This window comes from Artemia sp. Qi Xiang Cuo, chromosome 3 (assembly GCF_049724085.1).
Source record: "Artemia sp. Qi Xiang Cuo chromosome 3, ASM4972408v1, whole genome shotgun sequence".
Classification (NCBI taxonomy): domain Eukaryota; kingdom Metazoa; phylum Arthropoda; class Branchiopoda; order Anostraca; family Artemiidae; genus Artemia; species Artemia sp. Qi Xiang Cuo.
The window spans coordinates 76,591,202-76,616,802 of record NC_142796.1 but is presented as its reverse complement, the minus strand read 5'-3'; the positions used below and the strand labels follow the sequence as shown (position 1 = coordinate 76,616,802).

Below are 25,601 nucleotides of genomic sequence, written 5' to 3'. Positions count from 1 at the left end.
CGGGTGCGTGTTTATTTTTATTTTATTTTTTTCCCCAGGGGTGATCGTATCGACCCAGTGGTCCTAAAATATCGTGGGAGTGCTTATTGGAATGAAAATCAAAAGTTCTAGTATCCTTTTTAAGTGACCAAAAAATGGAGGGCAACTAGGCCTCCTCCCACGCTCATTGTTTTCCCAAAGTCACCTGATCAAACTTTTGAGATAGCCATTTTGTTCAACATGTTCGAAAATATTATAAGTATATCTTTTAGGATGACTTAATCCCACGAAGTTCCCGGGAGGAGGGCTGAAAGTTATGAACTTTACCCAATGTTAACATATAGTATTGGTTATTGGGAAGTATACAGTACAGACGTTTTCAGGGGAGATTTTTCCTGGTAGTGAGGGGGGGGGGTCGGGCGGGGACGCACGCAGGGAGGGGGCCTCCGGGCACAGGCCCCCCGAAATCTCACGATTTTTTTCCTTTTTCCCATAATTTTCTGATTTTTCTCACAGAATAATGGGTTTGAACGATTAGGCCCCCCCCCGAAACAAAGTCCTGCGTACGTGCCTGGGGTCAGGGGTTATGTTGGAGGATCTTTCCATGAAGGAAGTTCTCATGGGGGAAGCAAAAGTGCCATGAAGGGAACGTCGGACTTCCCAGCATTATTTAAAAAAAAAGATCAGAAATTAAATATAAAAAACAAGTTTTTCAACTGCAACAGCACCAACATCAAAACTTTAAATGAACAGAAAATATTACATATATGATAGGGTTCACCCCCTATTCAATACCTCGCTCTTTAAGCCAGAGAAAGGATTAAACTTGATGAAACTTATATATTTGAAATCAGCATTAAAATCCGATTCTTTTGATGTATCTATTTGTATCAAAATACCGTCTTCTAGAGTTTCGGTTACCATTGAGCCGGGTCCCAATAACCAATACTATATGTTAACATTGGGTAAAGTTCATAACTTTCAGCCTTCCCCCTGGGGGCTTCGAGGGATTGAGTCATCCTAAGAGACATAGTTATCATATTTTCGGCCATGTAGAACAAAATGGTCATCTCAAAATTTTGATTGGATAACTCTGGGAAAAAAGTGAGCGTAGTAGGGGGCCTTGTTGCCTTCCATTTTTTGGCAACTTAAAAAGGGCACTAGAACTTTTAATGTCCGTTCTAATGAGCCCTTCCACGATATTCTAGGACCACTGGGTTGATACGATCACCCCTGAAAAAAAACAATAGAAAAATAAAATAAAAAATAAACACGCATCCGTGATCTTTCTTCTGGCAAAAAATCCCAAATTCCACATTTTTGTAGAAGGAGCTTGAAACCTCTACAGTAAGGTTCTCCGATACTCTGAATTTGATGGCGTGATTTTCATTGAGGTTCTATAACTCTTAGGGGGTCTTTCCCCCTTTTTCAAAAATCAGTCAAATTTTCTCAGGCGCGTAACTTTTGATGGGTAAGACTAAACTTGATGAAACTTATATATTTGAAATCAGAATTAAAATCTGATTCTTTTGATGTATCTATTGGTATCAAAATTCCGTTTTTTAGAGTTTCGGTTACCATTGAGCCGGGTCGCTCCTTACTTACAGTTCGTTCCCACGAACTGTTTGATTCACAAGTGGGAATTAAACTTTGCTTACGTTGATTAATTTAAATGTTCGTGAAAAAAAAAATATTGGAAATTTGTACTGATAGGAAATTTGTGACTAAAATGCTTCAGTTGTTAAATATTATCTTAGTACGTCAAACGAATTTCATAGCTTTTGAGAATCCTTCATGCATAACATTTTTTTTGTGGTTGAAATATCCCTGGCGACAAGAAAAATGCAATATCCGGAGCTTTTTAATTTAAAAAATGATTATTGAATAGTTTAAATCATGCTATAAAAATCGGAGGCTCTAATTCAAGAAATTATTGCTGCTTTTGATTTTCCATTAAAAGAAATTAAAAGAAATAAAAAGGTACTTCTGTATAAAACGTACTATTTTATATACTGCTAAAGAAGTCAAGTTTGGTTGATACTAATGAAATAAAATAAAATAGGACGAATATATAATAGTTTAGAAACAAATTTGGGCTATATATTTGCACATTATGGGTGGGGTGGGGGGGTTGGTTAAAGCATAGCATATATTAAATACGTAACCTAACCTAGGTACCTCCCCCCCTAAAACCCCAAAAAACAACAGTTTAAATATCGTTAACGCAATGAAAACCACGCCTTGCATTGCATTACTCTATAGCGGTTTGTTGAATGGGCTGGTTTTTCGTGATTAGTATCCAAAAGAGTACGTTTAATACACTAGTGGCGAAATGGCTAATTCAACATTGCAGAATTTGTCTGAAATGGTTTGGTACTATAAGGACAGAGATCACATATCAGTTTTTGAAGGAGAGGGGTGGTATCAGGGAAGTATTTTCCTCAAGTGATGGTTAAGACTTTAGTAAACCCGGGGTCTCAAGAGAATTTACAGATCAAGAAACTTATTGTAATTCACAATTACAGATCAAGAGAATTTGCTGCTTTTTGCCGAATGACTGACCCATATTTGGTACTTACGTGTTATAGCGATCAAACCAAAGAAGCACAGTTAGGTTAATCCTAATGAAATATAGCAAAATATGATGAAAATATAATACTTTAGTAACAAAATTATGGAAAATACAACAGATAATTAAGTAAAGCATGCCGCCCAGAACGCATTATATTAAATACCTAACATAACCACCTTTATATATTACATATTTAACTAAAATATACCTGCAAAGTAGTTTATTTTGCTCAGGCTAAGTTGATTATCTCCGAGTGGACACAGAAAACCGGTTTCATGACAGATCAAGAACAAAGGCTAATATCCTGATCAATCAACTCGGGCCCATAAAACCCCACTGCAGAATCCCCAAGTTAATTTAGAAAAAAAACTGGTTAATAAAAGTAGAAAAAATCGTAGTACTTACGATTACTCATGCGTGAACAGGACTTGATGCCCTTGAAGGCCAAGCCTGTTGTACTTTCGTACTCAGTGGCGCAGTCCATGGCGTCATTTTCCAAGGGGGACTGTATAGCATGCAGCCATGAACTTTTGCCAGGAGAGCGGGGAATTTCTTGGGGGGGGGGGGGAATTTCTAGTGAATTGGCGTGATTGTAATAAATTTATGAGCTTTGAATTTTTTACTATTCGCAAATATCTTCATTATCATGAAAGTGATAAAGTCCAAAGAGTGAGAGTCCAAAGGGAGGAATTACATAGGGGTCCTAAGTATCAAACGGAAGCTTTTATTGTCACCTTTTTCCATGGACAGGCCACCCCCTCCCCCCCGCGGTGATGCTCATGGTGTCTTTAATAATGGTTAAATACAAAAAAGTTTTCTTGATCTATTAACAGCAGAGGGAACAGGTCAAATCTGTGAGTAAATTGGCATAATTTGAGTCATCCTTAAGCTGTATGTAATTTTGAAAACTTTATTCATTCGAAATACGCGATAAGTATTCTTCTGGGGGCCAACATGGTCACCATTGTCGGTAGGACGTTTTTCGTATGTCCCCAAACCTGTCTCCAATGTCCTTGCCCATATGGCACCGTCCATGTCTCCAAACTTGCATACAGCTCTTTTTCTATACCTTTGGCTTACAATCCATGAAGTGACATAATCCTTAAATCCTTGATAACATCAGTTCGGACTTTTCAGTAAAGGTTTTGAATAATTTTGTCTTTTTTTCTAACGAGTTCAATTGAATTATAACTCAAATGATTAATATTCTTGTATTGTTTCATTGTCTTAATTAGTAATACGGCCTTTCGGCAAAACATCTCAAATCTTAATCAAATATGCTGCTAACTTAAATTTCCGCTATATTAAGAAAGAAAAAAAAACAGAATAAGAAAAGTTACTTGTTTGCTTGGAAGCAGAAGAAGAGACCGTATTCATGATTTCATTTTGATTTTTGTTCAATGACTAGTTTGTAGTCGGTTTTTGACCCTTTGGTTAACAGATGGTGATTTTCCTTCAACTAGTTAATTACAGCTAGATTTCACTTGCACAAAAACTAGGCCAGTGTAACAAACCTTAATTTGCTAGTAAAATCAAATTAATTTAATTTGTTCTTAAAATATATGTAAGTTCATTTCTAAGTAATTAATTATATCAGATATAGTAACATCAAAGTTTAGGAAGATTTAAGTAATAATATATTTTATACCGTTTCGCCAAAAGATATCCCGTCAAATTGTATAAATTTGAGTTTCATGCTGGAAATTCTGCATAAAACTGACCAGTTTTTATTTTTTGCATTGACCCAAATTGGTGTAAAAGAGTCTGCTTTTAATTTTAAACTATGGAGACTACTGTGCCCAAGATTTAAGGCCATACGGATCCCCTACATAGCCTACTCTACCTATTTCTTTCATTGTAAATTATTTAGATTTTCAGACAAAGGTAATGGCAATTAATAGATTATTTTGATGGCAATTAAAATCTTGGAAATTAAGTTTAAAAAAAAATTACAAAAAAAAACAGAATTCTTGAAGAAACTAACTGAGCGAAATTTTTTTGTAAGAAATAGAGTAAAACTTGAAGTCGACGCTCACTTTTCTAAGAATTTTTGCTAGTGTCTTAACCATTAACAAATATTGATTTTAGGTTACACAATGAGTATGGGTAACTCGTAAGAGTGAAAACTGGCCCTAGTATCAACACACAAAAAAAACCATCAGCTCATGTTTGGCGTTCCTTTGCATTTCTTTCTGTGTAATAATAAGAGTAATTAATTTAATTGGTAAAATTAGTGTAGTAATAAGTGTGATATCAGTTCCTGATAAAAAACGATTACAAAGAGTGAAAAAATGCCAAGTTCCAAACGCTAGATTATGCTGTTTTCTTTGTTGTTGTTTTTTTTTTCACTGACGGTAGCGCCAGTTTCCACCCTAATAAGCTATCCATACTCTGTGGGTTATACAGGTTATTTTTATGATACTCACTTTGATAAAAATTATTTGAAAAAAACTACGTTTTCTAAAGAGTAAAAGAGGCTGAGTTACAAGGTCGAACCTTAAAACGTACAGGGATTAGGAGGCACAGTTGGGGGGCTGCCGCCCCCAAACCCCCACTTTCGCAGCCTTTAAATAAAAAAAAAAAAATTTAAACTGAAAGTAAGGAGCGACATTAAATCTTAAAACGAACAGAAATTATTCCGTATATGAAAGAGGCTGTGCCCTCCTCAACGCCTCGCTCTTTACGCTAAAGTTTGACTTTCTCACAACTCTTTTTTTAAACAATAAAAACTTTAGCGTAAAGAGCGAGGCGTTGAGGAGGGCACAGCCTCTTTCATATACGGAATAATTTCTGTTCGTTTTAAGATTTAATGTCGCTCCTTACTTTCAGTTTAAATTTTTTTTTTATTTAAAGGCTGCGAAAGCGGGGGTTTGAGGCGGCAGCTCCCCAACTGTGCCTCCTAATCCTGTACGTTTTAAGGTTCGACCTTGTAACTCAGCCTCTTTAACTCTTTAGAAAACGTAGTTTTTTTCAAATAATTTCTGCACGTTTTTGTACAGTTTATTACTTATTATTGCTTGACTAACTGTTAGCTGATCGTGTCAGGAGTTAAAATTGGGGGGCTGCCGCCCCCAAACCCCCCGCTCTTGAACATTCTTGTGTTAAGGCTTTTAATTCCTGAATACTCAAATCACGTCGTACAGGGTGCCTCCTAATCCCTGTACGTTTTAAGGTTCGAACTTGTGACTCAGCCTCTTTAACAGCCCCCCCAATTGTGCCTCCTAATCCCTGTACGTTTTAAGGGTTGACCTTGTAACTCAGCCTCTTTAACTCTTTAGAAAACGTAGTTTTTTTCAAATAATACACATAAACAGGTTAGACATGCTTTGTTATGAAAATTGACGCGCAGATATTTTCATAACAAAGCATGTCTAACCTGTTTATCTGTATTATTTGAAAAAAACTAAGGTTTTTCGTAAATGTAAATTCGGGGGATAATTTTTTCGGTCTGAAAATATCAAAAGGCCCTAACAGGTCGAATTCTGCTTCGAATGAGTCCTCATTCAACCGGATCCGTTGCCAACTGTGGCCTGTAGGCGTGGCTAAGAAAAAAAGAAGAAATGATGAATTTTAAGTGGCTATATTTGGTTTTTTGAAAACAGGGAAGGAGTGATCGGATTGAGCTGAAATTTCGAGGATAAGCTCCCGGGCCCTAGGAAAGCTTAACCTCTAAATTTCAGCCCAATCGGACAACGTTAATGGGGGGATGTGGTGGGAGGGTCCAAACTTCCGGCCCAGTTTACCCCATGAAGATAAATTCGGAGGAGGATGAAATTTTGCAAGTTTCTTAGTTTGAGCTTGGGCTACAAAATGCGATTACCGCCGTCTCTCTGCGACCTCTAGGACCTGAAATCGCTTAACATTGTGGTGGGTCGCCTCTTTATAGAGGCACAAGTGTGCCTCCTTGATTTTTTTCAAATAATTTAAAAAAGAAACTGAATTTTTTTTTTAATTTAAATTCAGTATATAAAAAATTTGATCTAACGGTGAATCGAACTCGGGTTTTCCGCCTGACTGCCAGAAGTCTCACCGCTACACTAAAGAAACATAACTAATATTGTTTTTTAGTGAGGTGATGAATCTTTTTGCCGCAAGCAAAACTTGATATGTGGTTTTTGGAAAACAGAGAAGAAGTAATTAGATTGAGCTGAAATTTCGAGGATAAGCTCTCAGGCCCTCGGAAAGATTAGTCTGCAAATTTCAGCCCGATCAAACAACGTACAAGGGGGTTTGTGGTGGGAAAAATTAACATGGGCTAATATGGGAGAACAAGGTTTTTCGTCAATGTAAATTCGGGGGATAATTTTTTCGGTCTGAAAATATCAAAAGACCCTAACAGGTCGAATTCTGCTTCGAATGAGTCCTCATTCAACCGGATCCGTTGCCAACTGTGGCCTGTAGGCGTGGCTAAGAAAAAAAAAGAAATGATGAATTTTAAGTGGCTATATTTGGTTTTTGAAAACAGGGAAGGAGTGATCGGATTGAGCTGAAATTTCGAGGATAAGCTCCCGGGCCCTAGGAAAGCTTAACCTCTAAATTTCAGCCCAATCGGACAACGTTAACGGGGGGCTGTGGTGGGAGGGTCCAAACTTCCGGCCCAGTTTACCCCATGAAGATAAAGTCGGAGGAGGATGAAATTTTGCAAGTTTCTTAGTTTGAGCTTGGGCTACAAAATGCGATTACCGCCGTCTCTCTGCGACCTCTAGGACCTGAAATCGCTTAACATTGTGGTGGGTCGCCTCTTTATAGAGGCACAAGTGTGCCTCCTTGATAATTTTTTTCAAATAATTTAAAAAAGAAACTGAATTTTTTTTTTTAATTTAAATTCAGTATATAAAAAATTTGATCTAACGGTGAATCGAACTCAGGTTTTCCGCCTGACTGCCAGAAGTCTCACCGCTACACTAAAGAGACATAATTGAAATTGTTTTTTAGTGAGGTGATGAATCTTTTTGCCGCAAGCAAAACTTGATATGTGGTTTTTGGAAAACAGGGAATAAGTAATTAGATTGAGCTGAAAATTAGATGATAAACTCCCAGGCCCCATGAGATAATAGTCTCTAAATTTCAACTCGAAAAAACCACGTTCCAGGGGGGTTGTGGTGGGACAAATTAAAATGGGCTAATATAGGAGAAGAAGGTTCTTCGTAACTATAAATTCGGGGGATAATTTTTTCGGTCTGAAAATATCAAAAGGCCCTTACAGGTCAAATTCTGCTTCGACTGAGTCCTCATTCAACCGGATCCGTTGCCAACTGTGGCCTGTAGGCGTGGCTAAGAAAAAAAAAGAAATGATGAAATTTAAGTGTCTAGATGTTTTTTTTTTAAAAAAGTTAAGGATGTATGTTAGTCATCTTAAATTTAGAGTATACAAGCCCGGTCCATACTAAAGCCTAACCTCTAAATTTCAGCCAAATCTGAAACCGGTATAGGGGGGCTGTGGTGAGAGGGTCGAAACTTCCGGCCCAGTTTACCCCATGAAGATAAAGTCGGAGGACAATGAAATTACGCAAGTTTCTTAGTTTGAGCTTGGGCTACAAAATGCGATTACCGCCGTCTCTCTGCGACCTCTAGGACCTGAAATCGCTTAACATTGTGGTGAGTCACCTCTTTATCGAGGCACAAGTGTGCCTCCTTGATGTAACATCGAACTTTCCTACAATGACAATAACCAAGAAATAAATTTTGGAGCCAACGGGTCTGTGGCCAGTAGGGAGAACTAAGAATAAAAAAAGAGAAGAAAGAGAAGGAAGAAAAAGAAGAAGAAGAATAAAAAATGTTTCGTCTGTATACAACAAGACATCCTCACCGTTGAAAAAAGTAAATAAATTAAACGATAACTAGTTAAAAAAAGAAAAATCAGAAATTGAAGTTGAATAAAAAGAAAAATCAAACTAATATTTAGGAATCACCGCTTCTTTCTTGCAATTTTTTAAGAAGGTTTATTGATTTATCAGATTTGCGTGTTTTTTCTTACTAGATAAAAATGAGAATTGACAGAAGCGGCTAAATGTTCCCTATCCAAATGACGAATAAAAGACCTAAGTGCCTTGTCGTATACACGCAAAATATTCGTTTAATTGTTGTTCGGATTTTTTTTTTCTTTTACTATTGGTTATAGGCCCGTTGTTTTCTTATGGTAGGTCAGTTCGGCTTTAGCACTTTTATTCGCCAAGTGTACAAGCAACATCAATAACGTTTCTCTCAATTCTTATTTGAATCTAGAAAAAACACTAATCTTATAAAACAACAAATCTTTTTAAAAATCGCAAAAAAGAAGCGTTGATTCTTACATTGGTGATTTTTCTCGTTTATTCTCTATTTTACTTTATACAGTTTTCATTGTTTTTTAATAATTATGGTTTAAATTCTTTCCAATGCCGGGGATACCTTGTTGTGTAAAGGCGAAATATTCGTTAGTTTTTGTTCCACTTCTTTGTTTCTTCTTACTGGTCATAGACCCATAGTTTTCAAAATATCAAAATAGTTTCAAAAGTAAAAAATTTGGTTCTTTAGCTTTGGCTAATTTAATTCTAACTAACCGAAGAGCCTGTCAGACTACAGGCTTAAGAAGCCGTGTTATATAGTACTTTGTGAGAATCGATAGTTTTACCATCCCCAAATACAAAAGTTCTCTGCCCCCCCCCCCACAAAAAAAAATCCGATTTGATTTCCCTGTCGTGAGATAAAACACGGTACGGTTGCCGCCTTTAGTATTTGGGCATAAAAATGAAAAAAAAACGTATTCTGTTTTGTGAGAACCTGGAAACCAACTGATTCTGACTGTAAAAGTAATCATGAAAAATCGTTACTCGTTTACAGTGTCAAGTGTTTTTTTTCGATTAATGATTGGCTGGTCGGCACGGACACTTACCAATTATGGAAAGCATAAAATTGGAGATCGATATGCCTTTTCCAGTCTGGTTGATTGGCAGTAAGAACAACTAAAGACGTATTTTCTTCAACGTTGGGGAAAACACAGCAGTGGAGACTGGCTGATTCCAAAAAATGTAGGTTTGTATAAAACGTCAAATGGAGGTTGGCTTTTGAAGTTTCCGAATATCTCCGTTTGGCATAAAAAATAAATTCAAATGAAAGTATAGATTGACATCAAAAATTAACGAACAGAAAGTATTCTGGTACTTGTCTAGAATCCGATAAGCACGCGAGAATTGTATTGCGACAGGAAGGATAATAACCGGTTAGTTTCCAATGTATAGTGATTGAACAAAGGGTTTCTCATTCTGGGAACTATATTTAAACTTTCGTTTTTTGGGGGTTTAGGGGGACTAAAAGGTACCTAGGCTCGGTTAGGTAGGTAACGTATTTAATATATGCTATGCTTTACCCCCACCCCCACCCCCCAAATATGCAAATTTATAGCCCAAATTTGTTTCTGAACTATTATATTTTTATCCTATTTTGTTTATTTCATTAGCATTAACGAAACCACTTCTCGCGTGCTTACCGGATTCTAGATAAGTACCATTATTCTTTATTTTTCTGGGGGGGGATTGCCTACTCCTCAAACCGTCACTCTTTGCAATAAAATTTTGAAGCGCTATGCTGAAAGTATTTATGAGTACCCTTGAGCTTGAGCAGTCCGTTTTAAAGTGATGCGGACAAAAAGTCAAATTTTAGCGTAAAGGGGTCGGAGGTGGAGGGGCCCCCTAAATATACAGAATAGTTTCTGCTCGTTTTAAGCTTTATTGTCGTTATTTACTGTCACTAAAAAAACTCGTTTTTTATTTAATTTCCTTTCGTCGTTAATACTATATTCGGGAGCTTTTGACTTTCCGGTGAAATGTCGTGGTGGAGCTCATAATACCCTCTTGACTCTCAACTGTTAAGCGTAAAGGGTGCTTATTATTGTGATAGACTATTCCAAAATAGTCCAAATATATACCTACGAATGAAGGGTGATTCGCGATTAATTTCGGACCCTCAAACCCCCTTTTCCTGAAAGAAACTCATTCTACATTAATCTGAAGGCTAATAGACGGCTAATTTTGCTTAAGAGTGAATACGCCACCGCGTGGCATTGCTGCCTCTGAAATTCAAAAGTCTAATACAAAACTTGTCGATGATTCTATACCGATTGGCTATCTCATGATGTTCAATCCATATCCTTTTCTCCTGCTTTGGGGCAAAATTGATGCTTTGTGTCATAAAATAGCAAAAAACGCCATTTTGCTACATTTTAGACGGGGGTTTGAAACCTATACAACAGAGTTCCGTGATATACTGCATTTGAAAGTGCAACTTTCATAAAGATTACTTACCCTTACGGGGCCGTTCTGCCCCCTTTTCGCAAATCAGGCACATTTTCTCAGCGTCGTAACTTCTGATGGATAGCCTAAAATTAATGAACTTTACATATCTAGAATTACTATAGAAATCCGATTCTTTTGATGTATATAATGTTATCAGAACTCCTTTTCTGAGTTTCGGTTACTAGCACGAGTCGCTCCTTATTTACAGTTTGCTACCATGAACTGTTTGAAATGCCATGTAAATCCAAAGAGATTAAAAAATTGACTCGTTACAGAGTTCTTATTATTGAGGTCCTATTCTTTGCGTCGGTACTTACGTGTTATAGCGACCACACTGTTGTTCTCGATCTGAGTAAAACCGGTTTCTCTGTCTGCATTAGGAGATAATTAGCTTAGTCTCAGTTAGATAATCTACTTTGCAGGTATATTTTAATAAATATTTAATATATAGATTTGGTTAGGGGTTAGGTATTTAATGTAATGCGTTCTTGGCGGCCTGCTTTCCATATTCTCTGTTGTAGTTTCCGTAATTTTGTTACTAAAGTATAATATTTTCTTCATATTTTGGTATTTTTGATTAGGATTAACCTGACTTCACTTCTTGGGTATGGTCGCTATAACATGTAAGTAGCTATGCGTCATTTTATTTTGATTTGTACAGAAAAAGGGACGTTATTGGATTTCACTTCTTTGTACAGGTGTGTAAGATTTGTACAAATTAAGACGTAAATATCTACTGGAGAAATGAAGAAAATGACGATGGAAATTACCTGCCAAATTTTGATCGTTCTTCTTTAAAGCCATTTTTAAACAAAGGCAAATATTATTTAACATCTGGTATGAAATATTTATTTGGAAATCGAACTAAGCTTGTAGCTAAGCAAGCATCTGTTCAACCATATATTATTTTTTTTAATGCAATTTTTGGCTGATATATGCATCATTTTTCATATGCCACTTCTTTTGTCAAAATTAGCCAGTGGTTATTATCAAGACCAAACTGTCCAAAATAAATTACAAAAATGTCATTTATGATGAAATGCCATAAATTAAATAAGATGTGCCAATCCAAATTGAGGTTCAGGGTAGTTCAGCCTAGCGCAAGAACTCGCAAAGAATATTTGAAAAAGAGGAATCAATCTTCTAACATTTAACTTTCTTTTTTTCTCTTTACCTATCTGAAGGAAACATGCTTTTCTGTCATTTGGTAATTTTAAATGTTTTAGCTACTACATGTCTTATTTCACAAACTGTTTTCTAGCTGCACTTTTTCTTATGAATTGATTTCCGAGCAATGATGAAAAACAGGTTCTTCTACCCTTACTCTCATTCAGAAATCCCCGTCTCATTTCGCTTTTCTAAAAACATTTCCTCGGACATGACTAAATAAACGCTTGTCTTGAGCTTAGAATAAAAAGTAAAACTATGAAATTATTTCAAAGCTACCTTTTCTTCTTTTTATGTTGACAAAAAATGTAAGTCGCAATACCATATCAGGTTATTTAGGAAAATATGTCTCCATAGCAGCTATCGTTTGGGGAAGTAACAAAAAAGAGATTTCGGTCTCTAAATTTCAGACACCACCCTCCAAAATCAGAAATAGCAAAATTATTGCTTAATAATTTTATAATTATTGATTTAAATGTCGCTCCGTAAAAAATCAGGAGGGGATCATAACTCCCCTCCAGGCGCAAATCCAGGTAGTGTCTTTCCAGCTTAACTCCTTTCCAAGGCCGGACTTGTGTAAGTCAGAAACGAAAGACAATTCGGGTGCCAATTTGTTAGAAATCTATCTATGTTTCTTTTTTTTCTATTGCACCAATACATATTTTATTTACTGGACCAAAAAGTTAAGGATTTTTTTTTACATCGGCCAATAACATAATAACACCAACATTAAAAGAAATGAACACATTTTAGAAATTATAGTTAGAAAGAGATGATATAGGCCTATACTTATTCTTATAGTAGAATAAGTTAGAAAGCATTTGGCAGAGCGCGCTTCACCTGCGTAAGTACAAAAGCAAGAGGAAAATGAAAGAAATTTGTGCTTAAATTTTTTTCCAGTGTACGGACGAATATCACATCAACAAAAATATCTTTACTATCTGCTTAGCCCTTACAGAACTAATAAATAAGTTTTCACGAGGGACTATATTGTTAATTTTTTTAACTTAGTGGAAAATAAAAGCCTTTTCCAAGGGTGATATCATTTGAAGTCTGATAGGCCACCTGTCTAAATTGATCGATCGTCCAAGACTATCTTGAAATGAGTCAATTCAAAGAAGCTAATGGCGTGTCACGAACCTGACATTACAAAATAAGTATTTATCTTATTTAGTTGTGACAGGAATCTTAAACTGGCCTCTTTGTATTTTGAGTTTAATTGCCTTAAATAAAATTTTCTCACTCCGAACTCTTGAGTGCATTGAAACTAGACTAGAATTAGTTTCTTAAAGATTGATTCCCTTTAAACTTGCATGACAGCACACCTTATTCAAGTGACAATCAAGGTCCATTGGAAATTAGTTGTCTTATTTGTAGATTTTAGTCAAAAATCAAATGAAATTCAATGAAATTATTTTGTATATAAGGGGGGTAGTCTCCCTCTAAAAAGCCGCTCGTTGCGCTCAGGTTTAACCTATGCTTTATTTACTGTATGATTAATACCAAACAGATTGTGGTAACTAACCGTAATTAACCCTGGCAGTAATAACCGATACTCCAAAAAACAACTTTTTCTCTGCACAATGTGAAACTGGTAGAGCATGAATATAACTTTTCAAAAGTTATAAACCAATTAGTCTTTCTTGGAATTTTCGTTTGATAGTACTTTGGTGTTGGTCGGGCCAAGATTTTTGTTTCGCTAGAGAAAATGGCTGGAATCGATATCTTCCTGTGTACCTAAGGGCACTAAAAATTTGAATTTCCGTTTATATGATTTCTCTCCCAATATTCTACGACTACTGGTTCGACACGATTCCCTGTAGAAAAGAACAAAAAAACATACAAATAAACATTCATCTGTAACCCAACTTCTCGAAAAACCACGGCAAAATTCTTTTTTTTGTATATAGGAACTTGTAAACTCCAGTCAAGGGTTCATGGATATGCTGAATTTAATGGTGTGATTGTTATCAAGTTTACTTCCCTCTATTGAATGTTTTATTCATTTTTACACCAGCATGTATATTTTTTTAGGCTAAATACTTTTGATCTGTAACCTCTACAAAATGTTGAAACTTTAGCAATAAGGAAGAGCTGTTTAAAGCAGCAAGCATCATTCAAATTTTAGAGCACTCATATTCGTTTTAAACTTTAACATCGCTTTGAAGGAGTCTATGGGGCGAATTCCTCCGCTCAATACCTTTTCTAATTTTCAATGATAACCCCCTTCACCCTGTATGTCTGAAGAACCTCTCGGTGAAAGTTTGAAAACGCGGGTCTAAACCAGTGATTCCCAACCGATTTTGGTCCATGCCCCACCTAGACATTTCTAAAATCCTAATGCTTGCCATTCTTGCTTGATGCTGTATCTCATTCTTGCTTGATGCGTAGAAGGAAATCATGACTTTTTTCATTTTAGGGGGGTTTTGGAAGGAGTTGGATGGGTTAAGGGAGAAACTTTTTCAAGGTTGTTTCCAAAGGGAGAAAATGGGTGGAAATTACATCAAGTGATAAATAATGTTGGGGCATAAAAACTTATGCTTGACGATTGGTTTTATGACAATTGGTTGGTATTGGCATGGTTGGTAGACACTAGTCATATATAGTCTATACCAGTGACTCCCAACCGATTTTGGTCCATGCCCCACCTAGGCATTTCTGAAATCCTGATCCTTGCCTCGTGATGTTTGAATTTTGTTATTCTAAATTTTAGGTGTACTCACCTGAAGAAAACTGAAAAAGGTCATTAACTTGTTATCTTTTTTTGCTTCGTCCTCTTGGCATATTTTGTACTAATGAAAAATATTGTCTGAATACAGCGCCTTTTATGTAATTATGACGTCATTACGATGCTATTATGTATCTTTTTTGCTCTTTAAGTGCATATGAATGTGATGTCTTTCACATGAATTTTTTTTTCAAAATTAAGGCTCTAAAGTATATAACGTCCTGCCTATGACCCACCAAAATATTACCATGCCCCATCGGTGGGGCCTGCGCCCCACGTTGGGAATTCCGGATCTAAACTAAGACGATTAGGGTATCTCAGAATTTGTGTCAAACTACCCGATAGTAGTTCGATCCTCCTTGGGCCAAAATTGTTGTTTGGTGCCTCAAAATGGTAGAAATTGCCGCTTTTCTGCGGTTTGATCTCTCGTTACTCGACAAAGTGCCTCAGAGCTTTCTATTTGCGTTTGAATGAGCCCTCTTCCGATATTCTATAACTAATTGCTTTGATGTGATAATCTTAGAGACAAGAACAGAAAAACAAACAAATACGCCTCCCACACCATCCTGCACGAAAAATACAAAATTAAATATTTTGTAGATATGCCATTGTAGAACCCATTTTTCCAAAATTGTGCAAATATGCCTAATTGCTTATGCTAATTACCTATAGTGGTTAAATTTAAGTTATTGGATTTAACGAATATGAAATCTGCATGAAAGGCAAATTCTTTTGATGTGTATATTGTGGTCAAAATTCTGTGATTTAAAATTTGTGTTTCCAATTTTATGAGCAGAAAAACCAAACTCATTCATTTGTTTTATAGCACATAGTCCAGTTTTGAAGAATCTTCTTCTTAAAATTTGGCTGTTTTGCATTTAATTGGAAGAGTCCTGCTAAATGCATACCGGCTGTAAACTGCATTTCAAATAAACGCTTGAAAATATCATCTTTTTATTTCAAAATACATTTCCAGTTTTTTTTTAACTCGTTTAGCACTCCGTGTACATACTGGCATACATGAGGGGAAGGGACGAAGAGGAAAGAGAATTCCCCAATATTGGTCCAGAGAGCTTTTCCATAAAAATTGTGGTTTCAAATTGTGTTTGTGCTTTTGAGCCCCTCTCCATCTGAAGTACAATCCTGAATCCCCCTGTGGTGTCGTAACTCGCAACTGTGTGCACTTAGGGTTGTATACATTTTTCGTATTGTCTACTTAGGACACGGTGGTAAGAAAAATAGATTTTGTTTAGAAAAGATCCGTTTATTATTAATGAACAACTCATACTGTTCTAAGGAAGGACCTAACTCAAGTCTATTTAACCTGAAGTATTAAAATCCTTAATGTTTTCTTTGATATTTTTTATATCATCCAACAATACAATGAAAAACCCTAATTACTGTTTTAATGAAATAATATCATCATATTTTTTTTTAGGGGTGGATGTCACTGCAAATCAAGATGAAGTATCTGATCACGAGACATTTCAATTAGAATTCGATCTGGCAACGAAACGCTGGTATCTACGGACTATGGGAGATAGATATTGGACATTAGAATCAGGAGGAGGAATACAAGCCGGTGCCACCAAAAAGTATGTTTTTTCAGCCAATTTTCAAACGCTCACCCGTACACTGCTTTTAGTCTGCGACCTTGTTTCAAATCTGTTGAAGGATTTCAAATATGGAATTTATACAGTTTACTCAGAAGCGCGTTGCGACCTTCTAAGTGCAACTGTATGGCTGACGGTCGTAACGGACATTTTATCCTTTTTCTTTCTTTTTTTATAGAGTTTATCTGCTGAAGACGGCCACCGTGTATGTGACCGAACTGTTTCACTGTGAAATAAAAAGGATTCTCCCTATTTAAGTGTTATTTATTTTTCATTGTTGTTTTTCTAGTGTTAATAGTAAGCATTTTTTGTTTACAGCAAGATTGGACAGCATAGACTATTTCTTTCTATGACAAAATTAAAATATATAAGTTTTGTTTTTGGATAAAGTAGCAATGGTCTGCATTTTTCCTTACTACAAGAAACTGTTGTTTCAAACAGTTTGTAGTAACGAATTGTAAGCAAGGAGCGGTGCGGCTCAATAATTACAGAAACTCTAAAAACAGATTTTTGATTACAATAAATTCATCAAAAGAATTGAAATTTTATTGCCGATTTCAAGTGTATAAAGTTTGTTGAATTTAATGTTACCCATCAAAAGTTATCAGCCTGGAAAATTCGCCCAATTTTGGTTAAATTGGGGGAAACGCCCCCAAAAAGTCTCATGGTCTTGATGAAAATGCGGAATTTTGTGTTTTTTTTTGCCAGAGGAAAGATCACGGATGCGGTTTTTTTTGTCATTTTTTCAGAAGGGGTGATTGTATCGAGCCAGTGATTCTGGAAGATCGGGAGAGGGCTTATTTTATCGGATATCAAAAGTTCTAGTGTCCTTTTTGAGTGAACAAAAAGATTGGAGGCCAGCTAGCCCCCCTCCCACTGCCTTTTATTCTCCAATATTGCCCGATAATAATTTTGAGAAAGCCATGTTGTTCAGAATAGTTCAAAGGTCTACTAACTATGCCTTCAGGAATAACATGACTCCCCTAGCCCCTGGAAAAAGGGCTGTAAGATACAAAAATTTGCCTGTTGTTTACTTTTAGCATTTTCATTGGGAAGTATACAGACACATTTTTTGGGATGGGGTGTTCCACGGTGAGAATTTTCCGTGAAAAGTTTCTAGGGGAAATTTTACACTGGGGGAATTTGCCAGAATTCCTATACAAAATTATTTTATTTGCCTTACTTTGTCTTTACCGACCCAATTTTTTTTGTGGGGATGTTCCGGGAAAATTGCCAGTGGGGATATAATTGTCTGGAGGATTTTCCCGTGGGAAAATTCCGCAAGAAAAATTCTTCATGTGGGAATTCTGCGGAAGAAATTTTCCATGGGGGATTTTCCACGGGAACAGCTTTCCACTTGAGGTGGGGTATTTCCGGGAAAAATTTTCTACGGAGGGATTTCCGGCATGACTTGAAAAACGATCAGAAATGAAAGTCTTTTTCAAATGAAATTGTGCCAAGGAGAATTTTTTAGGCGGAATCGTCCACAACAAATTTTGAGGGGGGGTCCTCATATACGAAAAAAATTCTGTTCGTTTTAGCTTGTAATGTTGCTCCTTACTATCAGTTGAAAAAACTTGGTTTTTTAAATTCAATTTAAAGACAATGGCACTTTACTTGGGCTTGCAGTGAAATTTGTCCCTCACTGAATCTATAATAGGTGAATAAAGACGGGAGTTTACGTCTATGCTTAGTTAGGGAGCTTAATTACTCTTATGAAAAAAAAAAAAGTTTCAGTTTTGCCTTTCGCTAATCCAGCAATGATATGCACTTTTAGTTTTTACAAGAAACCGCTGTTTAAAACTAATGGAACTTTACTCGGGCTTGCAGTGAAATCTGTCCCTCTCTGAATTTGCAGTAGATGAATGAAGATGGGAGCTTGCTGTGTTCGAGGAATAATTCTAGTCTTTTTTTAATTATTTCTGATATTATAAGCACTTAGCTTACTATTATAAGTTATAAGCTTATAAGCTTACTATTATAAGCTTTATATTAAGCTTATTATATAATATTATTATTATATTATTTTATTATTATATTATATTATTATTATATTATATTAAGCTATTATAAGCTTACTATTATAAGCTTTATATTAAGCTTATTATATTATATTATATAAATATTATAAGTTTACTATTATAAGCACTACACTGACATTATTTTAATGTGGTAAATATGGTGAAATGAGAAGTTAACAACAAAATACATTTTTGTAAAGAATTCCAAATTTAATATTTCTGCTTTTTTAAGCTCATTTCAAAATTTATTAATAGACATAAAAATATATTTCTAAATGCTACTAAATTAATGTTAAAACTGCTAAGTATTGACTATACCTTAAAAGAAATGTGGCATCGTTGTATTTGAATTGTCTGTTTTTTTAGTATTTTTATTTATTTTGACTTATGCGTGATATTTTTGTTTGCTTAACGCTTTGAAAGAAGGGATTTATTCCAGCTCAATACAACTAGTTTGCTGTCATAAGAGGTCAAGTTCCCTTTGTCTATCGGTCATCAAGACCGTGTCTAGAGGGGGGTGGGTGTTTGAGTGCCTCCTTTCGAAAACTTTTGTCCGACTCGTAAAAACGTAACGAAAATAAATATAATCAAGTTTTTAATGCGTAAAAAAAATTGTCACCTTCCCCTGAAAAAATACCTCCCCGCACAAAAATCCGTACGGCCTTATATGGCGTAAGGTATTTGATTAAATCAACATAACAAAAAAACATATACCCCCAACAGAGAGCAAAGCTCGTAAAATTGGGTATTAATAATAATAATAAAAAAAAAAAAAAAAAAAAAAAAAAAAAAAAAAAAACATTTTCTCATCATAACAAAAGAGAGAAAGAAAAAAAAAAAAACCTGGTTAAAGAAAAAAACAAAAAACATAACAAACATAAAGAAAACAAACGCTGGACAAGTGGGGCATGGAAGGCTATCCCTGGGATAGCCTACATGGGTAACAAATATAAACAAAAAAAAATAATAATAATAATAAAAAAAAAATTCTATTCCACCATCACAGGTCAATACATAATTTTAATATTTTCTTCCTTAGAACTGATATTTGCCGAAATGACTCAATTTGAATTCTATCTTTCAGCCTATATTTATTTGAAATAAATGGTATTTGGTATCTAATTGAAAATCTAGATCTTTCACAATTAACAAAGGGAATTCGATATGTTCCAGAACACCTAAGAGCTGAAGGAGGGGGCAGAATCAACAGAGATTTTTCATAAACATAACTACTAGGATCATGTATTTTAAAATGCCATATTGATATATTAAGTTCTCTTATATGTTTCAGATCTAATAAATTCAAGAATAGAAATAATGTTTCAGTTTCCGATGCATCTCTAAGTTTTGATGGACGATGTAAAAAATTTCCAAGTATTCTCACTGCTTTATTTTGAAGGATCTGTAGGGGTTTTATATGCGTCCAAAAAGTATTTAAATAAATAATTTTGCAATAATTTAAATAAGGAGCAATCAAAGAATGATAAATTATTTTTAAAATTGAAAATGTAAAAACATGTTGCAAACGATACATAGACTTATTGATCATTCTTTCTTTTTTCTAGGAGTTCCAATGCCTTGTTTGAGCTTGCTTGGCAATCCGATTGCTCAGTAGCTTTTCGAGCCAACAATGGTAAATATGTGGCAACTAAAAAATCGGGTCACTTATTCGCAAATTCTGAAGTTGTCGATGACGCGTCAAAGTTTTATTTCCATTTAGCTAACAGGTAAGCTACTAATTCTCCAACTCTAACGCTCTTTTTCTCTCCTTCTTTTTCAATCTTCGAATCTCTTTTGTATAAAAATAATTCAAAAGCCAATAATGACAATAGTTCCCTTTGCCGTAGATTTAGCTACATTCAGGGCAGCAGTGTCTTAGTTTCTTTACAGCATGCCCTCTATACCGATTATTGTGCCCCATTTATTGAGAAAAATGAAAAAAATTACATGTTTATTATCATACAACAGACTCCTTTTTTTAACAACAAGATAATTTGTGCTTTTGTAATTTGTATGATTATAGGACAATGTGTTTTCAATGACACTTTGACGCTATCTACATTGCTTTGGGGATACTCCCTTTGAGAAAAACTTGCAAACGATTTTAGCCAATAATCTCAGAAGTGTGGGAATGTCAGATACAACCTTTAGGTGTAACAGTGGTCACATAATCAAGGTTATCTGCAGTGTTTGCACAAGTATTGTAGCTTAGTTCAAATTAACATTGATGCCATCAGATTTGTCACATATATTGAATTGTTGTTTTGGTTTATAAATACATTCACAGTCAGGCTGATCTTGGCAAATTAAGTAAAAAAAACTAGTTTTTTTCAACTGAAAGTAAGGAGCAACATTAAAACTTAAACGAACAGACATTATTCAGTATATGAGGGGAGTTGTCCCTCCTCAATACCTCGCTTTTTACGCTAAATTTTTACTTTTTGTCCTAATTCTTTAAGAACAATTCCTGAAACACAAGGGCCGTTTTATTAGAATAATAAGCTTTATTAAAACTTTAAAGAAACTTTAGTGTACAGAGCGAGGCACTAAGGAGGGGGCAATCCCCTCATGTACTTAAAAATTTCTGTTCGATTTAAGTTTTAATGTTGCTCCGCCCGCTCCCCCGAAAAATATCTGTATACTTACCAGTACTATATGTAAACAATGGACGAAGTTCATAGTTTGCAGCCCTTCCTCCAGGAGCTCTGGGAAGTAAAGTCATCCTCAAAGACATAGTTATTAGATCTTTTGGCTATGCTGAACAAAATGACTATCTCAAAATTTTGATCGGAAGACTTTGGGGAAAAAAGGGGGCTAGCAGCCCTCCAGTATTTTTGGTCACTTAAAAAGGACATTAGGACTTTTTATTTCCGATCAAATGAGCCCTCCCCCGATCTTCTGGGATCACTGGTTCGATACGATTACCCCTGGGCCGTGATCTTTCTTCTGGCAAAAACTGCAAAATTCCATATTCTTGTATATAGGAGCTTGAAACGTCTACAGTATGTTTCTCTGATATTCTGAATCTGATGGTGGGATTTTCATTAAGGACATTTGATGTTTTTTGGAATGTTTCTCCCCTTTTTCAAAATTGGGCAAATTTTCTCAGGCTCTTAACTTTTAATGGGTTTAAAAGGCTCTTAACTCTTTTGATGTATCTATTGTTATCAGGACTCTGTTCTTTAGAGTTTCGGTTACTATTGAGCCGTGTCACTCCTTACTTACAGTTCGTTACCACCACTGTATATAAACAACATACAGTAAGATTACGGCGTGGTGATTTTTGGCTACTACATTCTCGGCGCGTACAAACAGCTCCTCCCATTTAATCTGCCATCAGCGGACCAGTGTATATTACCCTGGATTACGTATTTTCGCAGAAACTTTCTCAAAATGCCTTTGAAACCAACTCGAGACTTCGAAACGTACTTGTAGTTTATAAAAGCATTTAATAATGACATTGCACTACTAATTACCGATTTTGTATATGTATTGGAATAAATTAATTAAAAATTATATTCTTTAAAATTTAGTGTTACAAAGGTAAAGCCAAGTTTCGCGTACACGAGAAATCTGACTTGTCTACCCGTGAAAAAATCGAATGTCGCTTATGTTTATACTTGTTCTAATGTTCTCCGGAGCACTTGCATCTCGGTCCGGCTTTGTATAATGGTTGAGATTGGGAATGATCATACTGTATTATATTTATATACAGGGGTTACCACGAACTATTTGATTAACTAAAACGTACTTGAACTGGTTTGGAGTGAGACAAACAAAAGTCACCAGTTAAGTTACCTGGTGAATATCTGAAATACTAAGGGTATTAATGGTACTAGGGGAATTATGAAGAAAGTTATTGCTCAATGATCTATAATTTATGTGTCGTGCTCTTACTATTTTACCATAAAATCACCTTATTGCAACAAGCCGGTTAAAATGAAATCTATAGCTTTTTTACGTTTATCACGAGCAAAAGGTATTGACCGCAATTGACTGTATTTATTTAGTTTGCGCTTTCACTGCTGAATAATTTCATTAATTGATTCAGCTAAGAATGTTTGCTATTCGTAAAAGTTCTGAGTACGTTTTTAGCATATTTAATTTCTTATAAATTTCATTTATTTTCAAATTAATATAAATTATATTTAGTAAAAATAATAATAGAAATAATATATATTTCTTGTAATTTATTAGAAATACAATTTTTTTTAATTTGTTTATATTTTAGTTTGCTTTTCGTACCAGTTCTGAGTACGTTTTTAACTTGTTAAATTTCTCAGAAAATACTTTTCAGTTTCTTTGAGCTTGTAGTTTAAGCTGGTTTAGCTAGATTAACGTTGATAGAGTAGATCAACTTTTATATTAATTTGAGTTAAACTTCGTAAATAAAATGAAGATAAACTTGATCCTAAAAACAAAACAAGAGAACAATTTATGTTATACTTTTATGGAAGATAAAGTTGCCGTTCCTGTTGTAATTAAAACCAAGCAGCAAAAATGCGACTACTGGAAACATAGTCAGTTTGTGGTTTTGGATTTTACAACGTAACTCAAAAGTCCAAGCAATCCGAGCCAAAAAATTTTCCATGCGTGTAAAAGTAGGATCAATTTCTATCACCTGTTTTCAGAAAAGTGTTTTTATAAATAAGTATCATAATACTATCCAGTATCATAAGACTTCTGGAGTCGCTTGTATAATATAAATAAACAAATTGAAAATGAAACAAACACAATTTTAGGCACTAGTGCTGGATGCATCAATGAGTTCTGTTGGAAGAAGCTGTAAGAAAAATGTAGTTTTATAACACTTACTACGGCTATAATGAAAGAAAAATTGAGATGGCAAGGGCATGTTTTACGGACCAACAATGACAGATTTTCCGTCTGGGGCAAAACCAAAAGGATTTGTCGGCCCCAATGGGGTGGGAAGATATCGTAGGCAAGGATCTAAGGGAATTTGTACCTCATGGGAGGGCAAGGCCGTATCCGGGGGGGGGGGGGGGTTGCTTCCCCTGAAATGCGTGTCTGACTCCTAAAAACGTAACAAAATGGATATAAACAAAATTTTTGTGTACCCCCCCCCCAAAAAAAAATCCTTGTATAAAACACCCCCCGAAAAAAAAAATTATGGATACGGCCCTATGGGAGAGGGTAAAGTGTGAAGCTCTCTCTTTCTCTCTCTCTCTCTCTCTCCCTCTCTCTCTCTCTCCCCCTCTCTCTCTCTCTCTCGCTCTCTTTTTGTTGTTAGTGTCAATGCCTTAAGAATGTATACTCTAACACAGTAGTAATGGAAAACAAAAAATCAATTTGTTTTACTCACAATTCTTCAAGAATCAAAGGGGCTCATTCACTACTAAAGAAATGAAGGTTGAGGGTCGAAGTGGTTGCAAACCTCCTTATGAATAGGGTAATTTATGTTTGTTTCTAAGGGTTAACGTCCGAATTTACTTTCATTCGAAAAATGACTTGTTTTTTTTTTCTCTTCTAAATTTAAATGCTGCAGAAGTATGATATTATAATTTCTTCAAGTTATGATTCATTACAATAAATCGCCATGGAATTATATGTAGATTTGATAACATGTATGGGAGACTGATAGGAGAGTTAATTTTATCATTTCGACTTGGCCCAAAATGAGAAGTAAAAATTACCAACGCCACTGACATTGTAGCTCTACAAAACATAATTGGAACATTCAAAACAACAGTAATTTAGATCTATTTCAATAGATCCTGAGATTTCTGTGGCGTTTAGCCAAAAGGGGATAAGTCACCTTATTGGCGAAAATAAGTTATAAGCACCAATCGATTTTTCTCCCTCAAAATCTACAAATTGGTCTAATCGTTAAGGTAATAAGTTCAATTTTGGCTGAGATTATGTGAGGTTTATGTAAAAACCTCAGAAAAGCAATATGCCAAAATGGGACTAATCCTGTATCTTCTAAATCCTTCCATCCAGCCAGATTTGAGTAAGTTCATTCGATTTGTGATGAAAAACGAAGCCAAACAGATATCTCCCATTTTTCACTTCGGAATTTACTCATTTGATGGAAACAGTTTAACACTAAATCTGCTATCCTGAAAATTTTTAAAAAGGTGACTTATCCCTTTTTGGCTAAACGCCACTGATTTACCCAAACAGCTAAAAACAACAGTAATTGAGATTTGTATTGAGATCCAACCTAAAATTAAAGGTTTTTACGGTGAACTTGGTAATTTTCGTGGCAAACTAAAGAGTTGATTTTTTTTTGTTTTTTTTTAAGACCAACTTCTGAGCTTGCGCTTAATATTTTGTAATACCCTTTGATCTTGGGTAGTATACCCCAAAGGAATTAGATTAATGTGCATTTAAAAATGTGTAAATCTGACGTTTGTTGCATATAAAAGGTGTCTACTTAACTTGTTCCAGGCCAGTGCTCGTCTTAAAATGTGATCAAGGATTCGTTGGATTCAAATCAGCCAATACCCCAAAGATGGAGTGTAACAAAGCTCAGTACGAAACAATCATTGTTGAAAAGGGACCCAAAGGACAGGTATTTTTCAAAGGTAATGACTCCCGTCAGTCGGTATTTTGGTATGGCATGGTATGCTTGGCATATCAAGTACCAGATCAGGTAAAAGAAAATAGTAATGACCATATTTACTAAGAAAAGTGGCTTACAAATGAACGATATTTTATTGTACCGTGTTTGATAAATGAGACTTTTTCAAAAATATCTCCTTCCAAAACTGTTTTATTACTTAATTAGCTATTTTCATTTGCTAGTTCATTAGTTAGGTAAACGAACAAAGAATAAATTAGATTAAGCCCGTGATACGCCCCTAGATCCCGATCTTGACTTTAAAACTTGCCGTAAAAATAGCTCATTAAAAATTATAAACATCGCAATGCACATTTTTGGAAGAAGTGTTTAATTCTCCCATTGAAATCTGCCATCTTAGAGCTTTCAAATTGGGATTTCATCCTCTTTCTTTTCAGTTTTAGGTAGTTTTGTCACCCGAAAGCAATTTGAAATTTGGAGCGGTGAAAGCTCTCCCAACATAACAGCCTTTTTCAAACATTTACAATTCCTAGTGAAATTCATCCAGTGGCTACAGGTAGGCACGGGTCTAAAGAATCTGGTGGTACATTTTTAGAAAGTGTTAATCCAACAATAAATTCCAAACGCTAATTTTCCCATAACATTCTCAGAGTTTAATTCTTCCTCTTTCACGAAGGTAAATTTTTGAGAAAAACCTCCCAAAA

At 35.3% G+C, this 25,601-nt stretch overlaps 1 protein-coding gene across 1 annotated transcript in view; it reads left to right on the top strand.

Moving 5' to 3' along the window:
- The window catches only part of sn (fascin domain-containing protein singed), an 88,725-nt gene that overhangs the window by 58,843 nt on the left and 4,281 nt on the right, over window positions 1-25,601 (top strand). The window contains exons 6-8 of the mRNA XM_089086589.1: window positions 16,158-16,314; window positions 19,919-20,080; window positions 24,765-24,901. Of these exons, the coding sequence (XP_088942715.1) occupies window positions 16,158-16,314; window positions 19,919-20,080; window positions 24,765-24,901 (456 nt within the window). The remainder of the gene's footprint in view (window positions 1-16,157; window positions 16,315-19,918; window positions 20,081-24,764; window positions 24,902-25,601) is intronic.